We start from the raw sequence: 15,404 nt of genomic DNA, 5'->3' as shown, positions 1-15,404 counted from the left end.
TAGGAAGATCTCTTGTTCTCTTGGGCCTAATTGAATAGTTACAATTGAATAAAAAATGAGAAAAAGGTTATAAATTGAGAGTATAAAAATTTTTATATCATTATTTATTTATAATCTAACATATATCATAAATTTTATTTATATGATTTTTTATGTTAAATTATTATTTTATATAATAATTACTTTAAAAATATATTAACAAATGAATTATGATTAGATGATCTTGTAAAAATATTTTATATTATTAATGTAAGATCATTAAACTTATAAAAGTACTTATAATTTAGATTTGTGCAATAATTTAAGTGGTCCCAACTTATTATTATGGTCACCTATATGCTGTGTATGTCTCCATATTCTTTCACTTTTTTTATTATTATATTTTAGGTGTGAAATATATCCCTCAATAACTAATTTTTATTGAAAATCTAACTATTATTTTTAGCAGATGTGATCTAATTTCAATTACACCAAGGTAATGTTGATTGTCCAGCCCTTTTAATAACTTGGATAACAATGTTAGCATACATCTCATAATAATTAATGAGAATTGTTGTATAACAATTTTTTTTCCAATTTAGTTAATTTTTGCCACTAACAAATTTTATTTTAATTTTTAATGTAATATTAACAATAAAATTATTTTTTATATTTATTATTTTCTTTAGTCAATTTCTAATTTTTCTCGATCTGTATGAAATTAAAACAATATTTTTTTTTTATTTCTCACAATCTTTTTCTTCTAAAGCAATTTTATTTGAGACAAAAGTTAGACATTAAACAGTACTTCTAAGTTCTAACAAAAATTCGAAAGTTGATTCAGACGTTAGCAACAATTATTTGAAATGAAAAAGGTATTATTTATTTAACACTAACTTGGATAACAAAATATTAGAATAAATATTACGTATGTAATGTGATTTTGTTCTTATGTGTAACTAATGTTAGCCTGAATAGGAAATTGGACATGTTCCATCATCATCATGCAGACCACACAATCCACAGAAGCCCTTTCCAGAGGCCAGAGCTACTTCCTTTCCATTTTTTTTTTTAATAAAACCCTTCCTGGCTTTACCGTACTTTTTCTCTCGCATGAGAGAGAAGAGAGAGATGGGGGAGAGTCCCACAACTGTCTGTCCCCGCTGTTGGACAAAACTGCCACCGCCAATAATGCTTGGGACCTTGTAAACCAGACAACTAAGTCTAACTCCCTCACTCTCTCTCTCTCTCTCTTCACACACTCACCAACTCTTCCCACTACTGTTTCAAATACATATCAATCTCTAGCATATCTCTTGTAACCCCAGTTGAGAACTTTCCACCTTTCATTTCTTACCTCTTTACTCTCTCTTTGGATATATATCATACCACTCTCCCCTCCTACTCCTACTACTACTGTTTTGTGACCTGAGACTGGTTCCAAGCACATCATTTATTATTATTCTTCTATATAGTTTTATATAAGAAAGAGGGTATCAAAGCCATATCATATCAGAAAACACAAAGGAATAATATATTGCGGGGGTGTTTGTTTCTCATATGGGGTCTCGCTCTGCTTCTCCATAGGGATTACATTTATTACCATTCTTTTGTTAGCTATCACTACCATACGGAATGTTGGTCACCCTCATACACTCCCTAAGGTAGCAGCATTTAATTAACACTACTACTACTACTTTGATCACTACTGCTCAGCTTTCATCATGGAAAGGCTCCAAGGACCCCTCAATTCCTGTGTATGTAGTGTTACTTACTATTATATAACTTTGTTATTACTAATGATACTACTTTCTACTTTCTTTTCCTTACTTTCCCATCCACCGCTTTTTCTTTCTTCTTCCTTTTCCTTTTCCTCCAACCCCATTTCTAGAACCAAGAAAAGTACTGCATTTACTCCTCAAAACGCTTGCATTAAATGCATTGTGCTTCTACTTTCCTGAAAAAATACATGTATCTGCCCCCCTTGTTGACATTCCACTTTCGTTCCTTTTTTATTGCTCACTTTTCCTGCATAGTCTTGCCCTTTTTTCTCCATTCTGACCCAACCTCAACCCCATTAATGGAACCATATATTCCTTCTTTTGAATTAAAGTTGGGGTGTATGAAAGTGAAGTACAACCAATACCTCACTCTCTCTTCTCATCCTCTTACCATTATTTCTAATTCCTTGTGATATATTCTTTCTCTTGCAGTTCTTTGGAGACCCTTTGGAAGTGAATTGTTTGGACCAAGTTCTGGTGGATGAAGAAAGCCTGAGACTAGAAGAGGAAGAGCAGTTTCTGATATCTAGCTTAGAGGACAACATGCCGTTCCTTCAGATGCTTCAGAGTGTGGAATCCCCACAGTTTTTCCCTTTGAAAGAGCCAAACTTTCAAACACTTCTGAGGCTGCAGCACATGAAGAAGCCATGGGAGGGAATAGCCTACATTCCAAGAATGGAAGCACAAGTGCAAGCAGCATTGGAGCTAGAGAGTTGTGTGACACATGACATGTTGGAGATGCAGTCACCAGTGAAGTCAGAAAGCAATGAACTCCAACACCCACTTTCAATTTCATGTTTTGAGAAAGTGAACTATGAGTGCAACCAGGAACCACAGAAAGTTTCACAAACATGCCCCAAATCTCAGCCAGCAGCAACAAGGGAAAGGAGAAAGAGAAAGAGAACAAGGCCAAGCAAGAACAAGGAAGATGTGGAGAACCAACGCATGACCCACATTGCTGTTGAACGCAACCGGCGACGCCAAATGAATGACCACCTCAGTGTCCTTAGATCCCTCATGCCACCTTCATATATTCAAAGGGTATGTGCATTATATGCAATCATTTTTTTTTTAAATATATATGAAGTCCAATTCTGAACCCCATTTTCTCAAAGGACAATTTTTTTAAGTACTTTTGATGTTGTTTACCATTTTGGAATTAAAATTTTACTTGGGTAATTTGCATAAACAGTACCAAAAATATCCAAGAAAGTGCATGTAACAAAGTTTTCTCCTTCTCAAAGTCCCTTCTCTTGCTTTATCCGTGCTAAAAATCCAATCTTTTTCAGTGTCGGGTGCTCAAAAATTATGTTTTTGTTTTTTTATCCTTTTTATTGATATTGATGTATTGAATTCTTGTTCATGGGGTATAGGGTGACCAAGCCTCAATAATTGGGGGAGCAATAGATTTTGTGAAGGAGTTGGAGCAGTTGCTTCAGTCCCTTGAGGCACAAAAAAGGATGAGAAAGAATGAAGAGGGTGGTGGTGGTTCTTCTTCTTCTTCCACCATGTTGTGTAAGCCCCCACCACCATCGTCATTATCATCACCACATGGCTATGGAATGAGGTCATCAACTAGTGATGAAGTGAACTGTGGGGATGAAGTGAAGGCAGAAAACAAGTCAGAGGCAGCAGACATAAAAGTGACCTTGATTCAAACCCATGTGAACTTGAAAATTGAGTGCCAAAGGAGGCCAGGACAATTGTTAAAGGTCATTGTTGCTTTGGAGGACCTTAGGCTAACCATTCTGCACCTCAACATCACCTCCTCAGAGACTTCTGTCCTTTACTCCCTCAATCTCAAGGTATTACTATGTCTTTTGAGTTTTCACCTCAAAGTATTTTTATTTTTAAAAAATATGGTCAACTCTACAAAGTGGAATCAAGTCAGTGTACTATTCTTTTCTGACTTGCAATCTAAGCAAAAACCTGCCTTCCCTATTTCCAACATTGTCTATCATTATAATTATAATTATAGAGGGAATTTCCTTTTGGACCTTTGGTAAATTACTATTCATTTAACATTAGTATATTCTTTGTGCCGTACCACAATTTACACTTTTTCTCCTTTTTTAATTTTATTTTATAATTTTTGGTGACAAATAATGGACTTTGGCGTGGTGTGTGGTTACAATGTAGATTGAAGAAGATTGTAAGCTATGTTCAGCAAGTGACATTGCAGAAGCAGTTCATCAAATATTCAGCTTCATTAATGGTAGCTAGAGACCACTAGCTCCAATCTTAGGGGGTGGTAGCAGAAGAATAAAGGACGAATCATTGCAAGGAAGATAGGGAAACGGGGAACACAGTGCACCCATTTCTTGTCTACATAACAATATGAAATGTATAATGTTAGTTGGTAACTTAGAGATAATATATGATGATGGTACTACTGAAGGAGGATAAGGCATGTGGTGATATATTATTTGCTGCTCAAATGGTTTTCTCTTGTGTTATAGATTAAAATGCAAGTTTTGTTGTATGATATTATGGTGAATTGCTTGTTAATTTGTTTTTTTGGTGCATTGAGAATTTGGATTGTGGTATGGTGGTGGGGGATAATAGAGGGTAGGGCCCATTAGAAGAAGGAGGGCCCCACTTTGAAAATTTTGGAGTTTTCATCATTACGATTTACTAGGGAGGGGAATGATGCTTCTCTTTTTATATTGACTTTGCGTGATGGCCGTATACTATAAAAGATGTTTCATAATGTATATGCTCACTTTCTGATGGGTTCTTTTCGGCCTCCTCGAGTTTATGGCAGCATGATCCAATTTGCCACTATCTAACAAAATAAATAAATAATCAAAAACAAATAAAGTAGCAACGGTATTCAAGGAAATATATATAACCAGATTGCAACCTAAGAGAGTATTTTGTATAATTTTATATGTGAGTGTAATATTTCATTTAGTTCTCATCTTAGATTTATAATGGTTTCAGTTTACATTTCTTAAGGAAAAGAAAGCATTACTTTGTAAGCACATACAAAACTGGCCAGGGACTTTTATATTATGTGTTATATATAGAAATGCAGATGAGAGTTACAGTAAAAAAAAATTGTGTATTTGTTCTGATAGGAATGGGGAGGTTATAATGTGAATGCTATCACGATATTCCCCTTGAAAAGACAGAATGTACACTAGGAGTTGTATTGAAATAATATCATATTTATGCTGCCTATGATTGAGACATAGCTGATAATGACATGTCTCTAATCTGTATATAAAGGTTTATGTACAATGATGTTCTCAAATCTTTAATTTCTCTAATTCAAACTTATTGATTGTCGTATTTGTAAACTCCTTCCCCGCCTACTCAAAAACAAAATGTTCACAAACCCTTGTTCTAATTAATGATTGGTTAATTGACATAATAATAATGTGGCACAATCCATGTGCTATTAAACAGAATCACAATGTATTTTTGTCTTTTATAAAAATAAAAAAAAAACTTATTGTGCTATTCAACAATTACTACAACTTTGATTGTTTCCCAACAATGGCATTACGTCTTTGTATTATCTTTGCCCACTTGGAATCCAGATTAGTGAAATTGAGAATTGAAGTAAGGGCAATGAGCCATATCGGGTGAGACACTCCTTGACACCACTGTCAGATTTGAAAATGGACTTGTTTTGCTTGCAAGCAAATGGTTCATGCATTTTTGCTCATTAGCTAGCATCATTCCAAAGCCAAGGAGAAAAAGGGCAAAAGAGGAGTGTGACGTGGTGGAAAATTCCCTATGGTGAAAGGTGTTTGACGAGAAGCTGTATCAAGGCTAACGGGGGAAGTCAACATAATGATGAAGGGGCAGTCTCAATCCCATAGCCCCACACAGCACCACCACCCTGCCTGAGGGATAATAAAATTATCATTATAATACAATATATTTGTCTCTCCCAATAGTAAAGTTATATCAAATATTTGTCTCTCCCAAAAGTAAAAGCTGTATAATATGTTTGTCTCTCCTCGAACATTTTTTAAAAATTAAACATTGGAGTGGATTAAAAAATTGTCACTTCAAGAGTGAATAGGGGTTAATTTCTTAGGACGTCATAAATGAAAGTTCAATTTTTTATTCAGTCAAATTATATTTATAACAGAATTGTCTCAGTCAATAAGAAAAAAAAAATATTCATAATCATTTACATGTTATCGCTAAGAAAGGCTTCACCTAAAAAAATTAAAATTTGTGAATATTATGAGGTGGATCTTTATCGATTAAATCAATTAAAGTATAAAATTATAGTAAAAAAATTTCTCTCCCAGAAAAATAAAATTGTATAATGAATGCATTTGTCTTTCTCACAATTACAGAGAGAGGAACAAAAGTAGCAGCCATCCCCATGTGCAAATGTGTCAGAAGGACAAAACCAGCCTCTCCTTTTCAGGCCCAGCCCCAGCCTTAGTCCTATTCATTTTTGGCCCTCGAGTTGCTGATGCCTAGTGTGGTGTACCTCTTTTCCCATTGTTGATGCCTTCCTGCTTAGCTTTTTTCTCTTCCTTCTATTTTTTCTTTTTCCTTTGTGTCTCCAAGGCCTACAACCTTCTCTCTGTCCCAATTAATTTAGAGCCCCATCATGCCTTCTCAGGCCACTAACTTTCCCTACTCTCTTGATTCATCACTCATCATTACTAACTTTGCTTCTATTTTTTCATAATCCAGCACTCCTTATCTCAGATTGCATGTTAGAGTTCACAAAGTCATGCCACGTACATACAAAGACAAAAAATTTCTTAGCTGGTGCATTTTCAGAATCATAATTGGGATATTTTGTTACATCTAATTACTAGCTAGTGATTTAAATTCACTATAGATGAGAGCTCCCCAAACGTTAAGCAAACATGCTAATGATGGAATTTGCCACCAAGTCACGGGTTTGATGAATAAAATTGAGGTACTTCCCAATCATTTCTTTGTGTGTGATCTTGCTTGACATGAAGGGAAAGTCAACATTGACAATTAATTTTAAATAAATCTTCTTTTAATATTTTTATTTTAATAATCTTACTTTGTATAGTAAAAATTAATTTTTTGATGTTTCTAAAACAATAAATATATTTACTTTTTTTATGGATCATAGGAATAGGAATGTAGAATGTGAGCTTTGAGATAGATTGTAAAATGATAGTACATAGAATTCTTCGACTAAAGGATGATGCATCTAAATTTGGAGTCGTCCTTGAGAATTGTAGGCATATGCTAATTTATATCTAAACTTTAAAATTGAATTTACCAAAAGACAGTCCCTAATAAGGGTGGCTGCATCAAAGCTTAGTACACTATAGTATTGACACTTCTATTACTATGGAAATTATACAAGTGTTTTTGTAAAAAAAAAATGCATTTACTTTTTATTTAATGTTTTTTTTAGTATAAAGTATTAAAAAATTATAATGAGATCTGTAAAAAGGATATAATATTTTTTTATGAACTAGTTTCCCTAATTAAATTTAAACGTCATCCAGCTGCATTGTCGTTCACAAATATGAGATCATGAATACTAGTATGTCGCTAGTGTGAGTAAAACTAAACTATCAAAGAGTTACAAATAAATCATTTCATCTATTACAAGTGGATAGTAGTTCCCTCCACTGATCTTACATGAAGGTTACAATTTACTAATGTCTAGAATGAACATGAGTATAGCATAATCCTCCCTTACCCAAAATTACGGGTAATACATGATTTTCCTTCAGATATCTCATTCTCCGCTGTTAAAAAATATAATTAAAAGAAAAAAATTACTTAAATGATTAATCATATTTTTTTTACAAAAACTAATCATATCAATAAAACTAAAAAATACTCCGTATCAATATATATATATATATATATATATATATATTATTTTTTTTGATTAAAAAAATGAAATGATGAATTCTATTCGTATTATTTATATTTTTTTTCACGATGATATAAACTTTTTCCAACTATTTTTTTATATAATTTTAGTGTAAAGAATAAATTTTCAATTTATACTAATATCTAAGCTTTGCATGGTAACACCATGTCCTCGGGGCAACAACACCAACCTTGACATTAATGAACCCAGAAGGAAGACTTGTCAGAAGTTCTTGGACTAAGCGACTGTTTTATTGGAAAAGATGAGACATTCTTCGAACTTCCCGCTTAGTCTTGTATTTTCATTCTATCATTAGTATGATTAATGTAAATCCTATTCTAAGGATATAAAAAAGAAGAGCACATTTTTTCATAACGTATTCTTTTATTAAACAATTTAATAAGAAAATAAAAATATCTTCAACTCATAGGATTCCTAATATATTTACTTATCGGGGAAGTGTTTTAAACTTAATTTGAGGAGAAAAATAATTTAATATCACGTTGTTGTCAAAAATATTTGAGATTAAAATTTAGTCTAATAAAGTTTCAGTTTGCGAAAAATAATTATTAAGATACTTTTGAAATTTAACTAATTTGCAAACTACCAATCAAACATATATTCAATAATTGTCGTGAACTATTAACAGTTTAATAAACAACTTTGATTTATTTTAATAGACATTTATTTTTAACAACACATTTAGTTAAATTAACTTAGTTTAAATAAAATTATAATTTTTTAATTTTTTTTTAAAAATAATTTTATTTTGTGAAATAGTAATTTGTTTTGAAACATGTTCTAGCCGGTTCTTGGTTGTGGCATACCTAAACCGTAGAATAGAGAAGTTATATTTCCTTCTTTTTTTTTTTTTCCTTTTATACAAAAGATTAAATCAATTAAAACACTAATTTCATCAATATTTATCCTAACCACCGCAACAAATATACTATTCACTGACTTATTCTTTCAAATAGTTATTACTTTTCTAAAATATTTTATTTTCAAACATGCTCTAAATCATTTTTGGTTGTTGAATACCAAAATCTTATAGAATTGAAAAAGGTATTCTTCCCTTTTTTCAAAGTTCTTTTTAACAAAAAATAGTTAAGCACTAGGACTGCTCAAATCTAACTTTTATCTAACGAAGAAACAATTGTTTATATATAATATTGAGACGATTGGTGATTAAAAGCTAGGATAAAAAAGGAAGACAAATAGAAATAGCATCAGCAGTTTAATGAAGTACTATTCTTAGTATCATTTCACATATAAATGAAGGTGGATTTTACTTAATTATGTGGCTTGCATAACCTGGCTGAAACTCATTGTAGGTATTGGTTTTTACCTATGATAACGCTAACACACCTATTGCTAATGGCTAGGATCAAAATCAGAAGCAAGGGCAATGAGTTTTCCATTCGGGGGACCGCACTACGACCATTTGATCAGAACCAGAATCTGCAAATCATTGACCTACGCTACGCCACTATTATTATGCTTTGCTGCTTAGCATAGCCCGTCCCACGGGTTACGTGACTATGCATAATGCATGCTATAAGACTACGTCCTTCACAGGTGATGGGGATGGGACAGTGCATTACATAAATGCATAAAATCCAATTCTATTTTCTTTCTAGACAAAAAGAAAAATGATGATGTTAACGTTGTTTTTATCATTATTTATAAAATTACACTTTTTTAAAGAATGATTATACGCTACACAACATTTTGAAATATCGACATTCTCTTAAATATCAAATCCAAACTAATTTTGGCCCATTAACAAATTATTTCATAAATAGCATAATGAATTAAGTAACCGATTAAAACAAATAAAAGGGTACTATGTACCCAAAAAATGCTATACTAAAGGGTACTGATATCTTCCTTAACTAGACCAATAGATTATAAACACTCGGACTTGTAATTTTCACCTTATGGGCAATATGTAACTAATAATATGACTTATTATTTAAGATCTTGTCATCTTTTAATTAAATGACTCATATATAGGATTACTTTTTTATCCACTCCACTTACACTTTATATTTTTTTATGTTTAATATTGAATTTTAAAGAATTGAAATAAACCTCAATGGATTTTTTTACAATTATAAAATTTAAAACATCAGGCTTAGTTACAAAATTCATCCCCTTAATTATTTTTTCTATTTCCCTAAGTCGGACCCTCTAATTTTTAATTCAATATTTGAGTTTTCTTATATTTCAAAATATACTATCCAAGTCTCAAAATTAAGTTTATATGTTGATTGCTAAATTTTAAACGTGAAACACATTCTTTTATCACTACACACAAGTATTCATTTGAATATTTATGCAAAATATAGTATTAATATAACTTTTATACAAAAATTGTTCAAAATTCAAATTTTATTCTTTTTTTAATGTATTATATTTTTATAATCTTATATATTATATTTTAAAATATAATATATAAAATTAAATTCTATTTTCACATAAATTAGAATGTGTAATTTTATTTTTAATTTATATATTATATTTGTCTTTTAAAATAATACATGTGATTTAGTGACAATATTTTTTATCTATATTAAGATATTCATGTTTTTTATTGTAATATAGATAAAAAAAATAATGTCAATAAATCACATACATAAATATTTTAAAAAATATAAAATATTGTTCTTTTATTTAGTTATGTATCTTTACTATATAATTTAATTCTTTAAGAAAATTATGTATCTGATTAAATAAATTTAAATATAAATATAAAAAATACTATTATAATAAATAACAAGAATATCTGAATATAGGTAAAAAAAATATTATCATTAAATCATATATATAAATATTTTAAAAGATAATAAAATACATATTAAAGATAAAATTTATATTATATATTTATTATATAAAATAAATTTTGAATAATGTGATAAAAATACGTAAGATTATAAACATATGATATATGAAATAAAAATAAAGCTTATATAGGTATACATATTTTAATTTATGCAAAAGTAGAATTTAATTTTATATATTATATTTAAAAAGATAATATATAAAATTAAAAAATATAATAAATTAAAAAAAAATAAAGTTTGAATTTTTGAATTATTTTCGAATAAAACTTATATTAATATTATATTTTATATCAAATATTTAAATGATATCATATGGTTTAGTGATAAAGGAGCATGTCATTCACTCAAAGGACTATGATTCTAGCCCTTTCTTAAATATTTTTTAAAGTTTTTATAATTATAAAAAGGTTAAATTACTCATTAGATTTTTATAGTTTCACAATTCGTACTTTTTAGTCCCTATAGTTTAAAAATGATTTTTTTAGGTCATATAGTTTACATTTTAATTATCTTTTAATCCTTATAGTTTAACTGTGGTCTTTCTAGTCTTTATAATTTGTATTTTAATTACCTTTTAGTGATTACTACAAAAAGATATAAAAATAATTAGCTACAAATTAATTATAAATTATCCACTATTTTTTTATTACAAATTATCTTGCGATAAATTAGTTATAAATTACTTACTAATGTTTTTGTAGTTAATTGTAATTGATAATATTACTCTTATTTTGATGGTAAAGACTAAAAGAGAATTAAAATATAAAGTATGAGGACTAAAAAGACCACTTTCAAACTATAAGGACTAAAAGAGAATTAAAATAAACTATAAGGACTAAAAAAACCACTTTCAAACTACGAGAAGTAAAAGAAAATTAAAATATAAACTATATGGATTAAAAAAACCAATTTAAAACTATAAAGATTAAAATATACAAATTATGAAACTATAAGGACTAAATGATTAATTAAAATTTTAAAAAATATTGATAAATTTTGTAGTCTAGTATGTTAATTTCTCCATAGTTGAAATTTTTTTAAAAATGGTTTAATCTGGGGTCTTGTTCTAATTTTTGGTGTCTTGGAAATTTTGACTTGTATCATATTTTTAGTGGGTTTGGTAGTGCGTGCCCTTATTTTTGGCAGCAATATGATATATACACACATAGTGATAAGAGAGAAGCCTGCAGAAACAAACACGAAGGCATCTGCCCCAAAATGCTAATAAGTTCCAAAGTTAAGAAGATGGGATATGCATAATTGGTAATTCGGGTAAACAGTGTTCGTGCCATATAGCACGAGCAACAGAAACAACAGCCAGATCTAGCTGGGTTAATTGTCTTAGGAGCTTCAAATTCCAAAGAGAACCTTTCTGATTCTGACCTTGGCCTCTTCAATAAACTTTACAGCATCATGGTGAAAAGTTAAGAGCTTCCACTTTCCACTTATTTGAAGTTAGAAATGAGCTAGCTAGGTTCTGAGGTGTGATTAGAACAGAAGCTAATATATATAATATATATATATACAAAATAAAAATACTTTAAAAAATTATGTTAAGAAAAAAATATCTGTTACGATCTCTGATAAAAATTATTTATTATTTTTTATGGAACTATTTTATATTAATATCATAATTTTTGAAAAAAGTTGAATGGCGCACTAATCACCTAATAGGGCATTTGTTTTCTTGTTTTCTTTTGTATGTGATGTGTGTCTTTGACCATCGGTTTTGGCCTTTTGGGTGATTAGGACTTAGGAGTTAGGACGTGTGAGTGTGGGGGAGAAATGGCAGAGATTCGAATCGTGAGGCATGCAGATCAGTGACAGAGAGGCAGAGATCTTCTCTCCGAGACTACTCAGACTATATGGTTTTCAGGAACCTAAGCTAATTAACCTCTCAACTTAATTTGTGTGCCATTCCAAGCATGAAACTATAAAACCTCACCCAAGTAATTGACCCATTAATTTTTTTTTATTGCTAGTTAAATTAAAAAATTTCTTTGTGAATCTTTCATGTGGATATGATAAGGAGAGTGAACTAATTAATACGATATTTTTTTTTTGCTGGGGTGAACTAATACAATGTAAAATAGTATACAATGAGAAAAGAATTTAAGATAAAGAAGTAATTGCTATTTATGCCACACTAATTAATAATTAACGGTTATACCTTATTTCTAATCGCAATTTTTAAGGAAAGTTGGAGATATATATTTTCAGCATGGGTTTGAGTTCACTACCATCTTCCGGCGACGCATGCTTTGAGCCTTAGACCAAAAGTCGGCTAAGCAAGTTAAAGGTAGATTATAGGCTTTAGTTTGTGTGCTTTTTCGAAGAAAGTTCAAATGAAAAATTAATTTTAAAAAATTATGATATTTTAGTTAGCTTCTTTAAAAAATAACCTAAAAATAGCTTTCGCATTTATTTTAGCATTTAGAAATATATTTTATTGAGAAAAATATATTACATAATTTAAAAATCTAAATGTCAGTTTGAAGAACAAAAAAAAAAAAAACTCTTATTTCGACGTAACATATTATTCCTTCTTCCTTTCTTCATTTTGTATATTAAATTAAAAAATGTGCATTAAAATCTTCAAAAGCACGCTCTTAATTAACTTATATCGAAAGCCGTAATTTGAGTTTCACCTTTTGTTTGATGTGAAAACATGGACTAGCTATTTGCGTTACACACAAATCAAATCAATACTAAAAAGGTTCTTAATATACAACAATCCCATCTCTAGCTACAAATAGAGTTACCACTTACCATACTTGAACTGTTTTTTAGGTTGGCACACAAATGAACAATCGAACACGTGTTTAGTTTTTTTTTAAAAAAAAAATAAATGTTAGTTTGTTAGTTTTTGTTATAAATGTTAGTTGGAGGATTACCTTTTTTCTTCTTCCTTCACTCTTTTCTAGTTACTAGGTCAATCTTATAGTTTCAATTGAACATGCACGTGTCTAGCTAGTTGGTGCAAAATGATGAACATGCATGAGTATTGTCCGATATGGTGGGTTGTAATGTGCTGAAAAATATTGTGTTGAGCCGTGTGAGGAAGGGTAAGCAAGCGTGACTGATGAAATGGGTGATGACTCATGAGAGTGATGAGCTCATAATACAGTTGGTAGAGACTAGAGGGGTGAGTTTTTGTTTGGGGGAAGCAAGAATGTGATGCCATACTAGATTGGGTAATTCTGTTTTCTGTTTTGCACACACTACCCATACCAGAAAAAGATGCCCTGCATGGAACCACATGACATGATGAGTGTTGGATTGGGATGAAGTTAAACCAAAGACAAAAACATAATTGTACAATGGGGACTCATGAGTGAGGGGTGGGGGAGGGGGAAGTAGTGGTCCTATATTTGCATATACATTTTAGTAAAAAGAGCAATGTGACTCTCACCTTTCAACCATTTGAATTATTTAGTGTCAATATTAGTCTCTTTCACTAGGTGAAGTTGTTGTATTCGTCTTTGCTAGTGCTTTGTGAGTGCAGATTTGCTTACTAAAGAAAAAATGTTTTAGCTACAACATATTTATCCAAATGAGTGAAATATTGATGAGTTGCTATGGGCTTTTTAATCAAAAGGGCTCAAATTTTTTAGGTGTTTTTTCATGGTCAATTTTAAATTATCATAAAAAATAGATAAGTCGATAAAAGTCATAATATGTGTTATGACTTATTATTTTTTGTACTGAAATCATAAATTTTTTACAATTTCAGTTTAATTTTTTATTTATTTACAACTTCAAAATCATATATATCCTTTTTTTTTAATTTTAGGACTTTGAAGTGGTAAACTTAATTTTTATTATATTTAACATTGAAGTTGTAATTTTTTTTTATGAGTAAATGTTTTTGTTTTAGGATTTTTTTTACTTGTATTTTCTTTTGTTTTGCTTTGAATTTAAAAAAAAACACTGTAAATAATTTATTTATTTAATTATTAAATAAATAATTTTAATTTTACTTGTTATTATTTTTATTTAATATTTTTTTATATTTTTTTTATTTAATATGTTATATATTTTTTAACATTGTTTTATTTAAAATATTTTATATATTTTTTAAATGTTGTTTTATTTAATATATTTAATATATTTTTTTAATATTGCATTATTTAATATATTTAATATATTTAAAATTTAGATAATTTTTTATTAATGTTGTTGAATTTGATTTGTTTTGTAAATGAAATAAATAATACAAAATACTTTAATTTTGAAAAACTAAAATTTTAAAACAAATATTAAAATATTTTGTTACTAATATTAAATTATAATTTATGAAATAATATTATTTATTTTGTATAAAGGAATTTATTATTAACAACATCTTATAATTTAGTATTATAATTTAGTAATAAAAGTAATTGTTAAATTAAAAACAACATAATTCATTAATATTTTAGAAACACATTTTCACCAATACGTTTCTTTATCGTTAACTAAATTTTATTAAAACGTATGACATCATGTATGAAATTTATCAGACAGGATGCGAGACATGATTTTGCAAGTCTCTATAAATTTCAATAAATAATTACAAATTTTGTATTAAAAAAATATGTGAAGAAGGCCATCGAAGGCATCAAGATTTTGTTATGATGCATGGGCTTATTAGATGACGTACTGAAACGACTCGTTACGTCAATCATTTCAGTCCAAATCATAAGATATGTTAAGGTATCACCTAACAAAAGCTACTATTTACACTACCAATAGTGCTATTGGCACTACCAACACTTGTGAAATCCTTCTTTTGTCCACTCCTCAAATCCCTACACCCCCTCCACTTCCCCTCAAACTTCCCAGTCCCCACTCACTTCCCCCTCAACCATTGTTGTTTGTTATTTTGTGTGTGTGTGGGAGGATACTGGATGGGGAGCAAGGAGTGGGGGAATTTTGGGAGGGAGGAGGTTCAATATCGAAAATATAATT

The 15,404-nt window shown here is 29.7% G+C and overlaps 1 protein-coding gene across 1 annotated transcript; it reads left to right on the top strand.

The window, feature by feature from the left end:
* The first annotated feature begins 1,088 nt into the window (after positions 1-1,088).
* Positions 1,089-4,482, top strand: LOC114418257 (transcription factor bHLH57-like). Its single transcript, XM_028383513.1, has 4 exons — positions 1,089-1,736; positions 2,193-2,801; positions 3,134-3,565; positions 3,900-4,482. The coding sequence occupies exons 1-4, from the start codon at positions 1,704-1,706 to the stop codon at positions 3,981-3,983; spliced, it is 1,158 nt and encodes a 385-aa protein (XP_028239314.1). The 5' UTR covers positions 1,089-1,703; the 3' UTR covers positions 3,984-4,482.
* Positions 4,483-15,404: the final 10,922 nt, after the last annotated feature.

The sequence above is a fragment of the Glycine soja genome, chromosome 7 (genome assembly GCF_004193775.1).
Source record: "Glycine soja cultivar W05 chromosome 7, ASM419377v2, whole genome shotgun sequence".
NCBI classification, from domain to species: Eukaryota; Viridiplantae; Streptophyta; class Magnoliopsida; order Fabales; family Fabaceae; genus Glycine; species Glycine soja.
The sequence above is the reverse complement of the archived record's forward strand: the minus strand, read 5'-3'. Positions and strand labels throughout refer to the sequence as shown.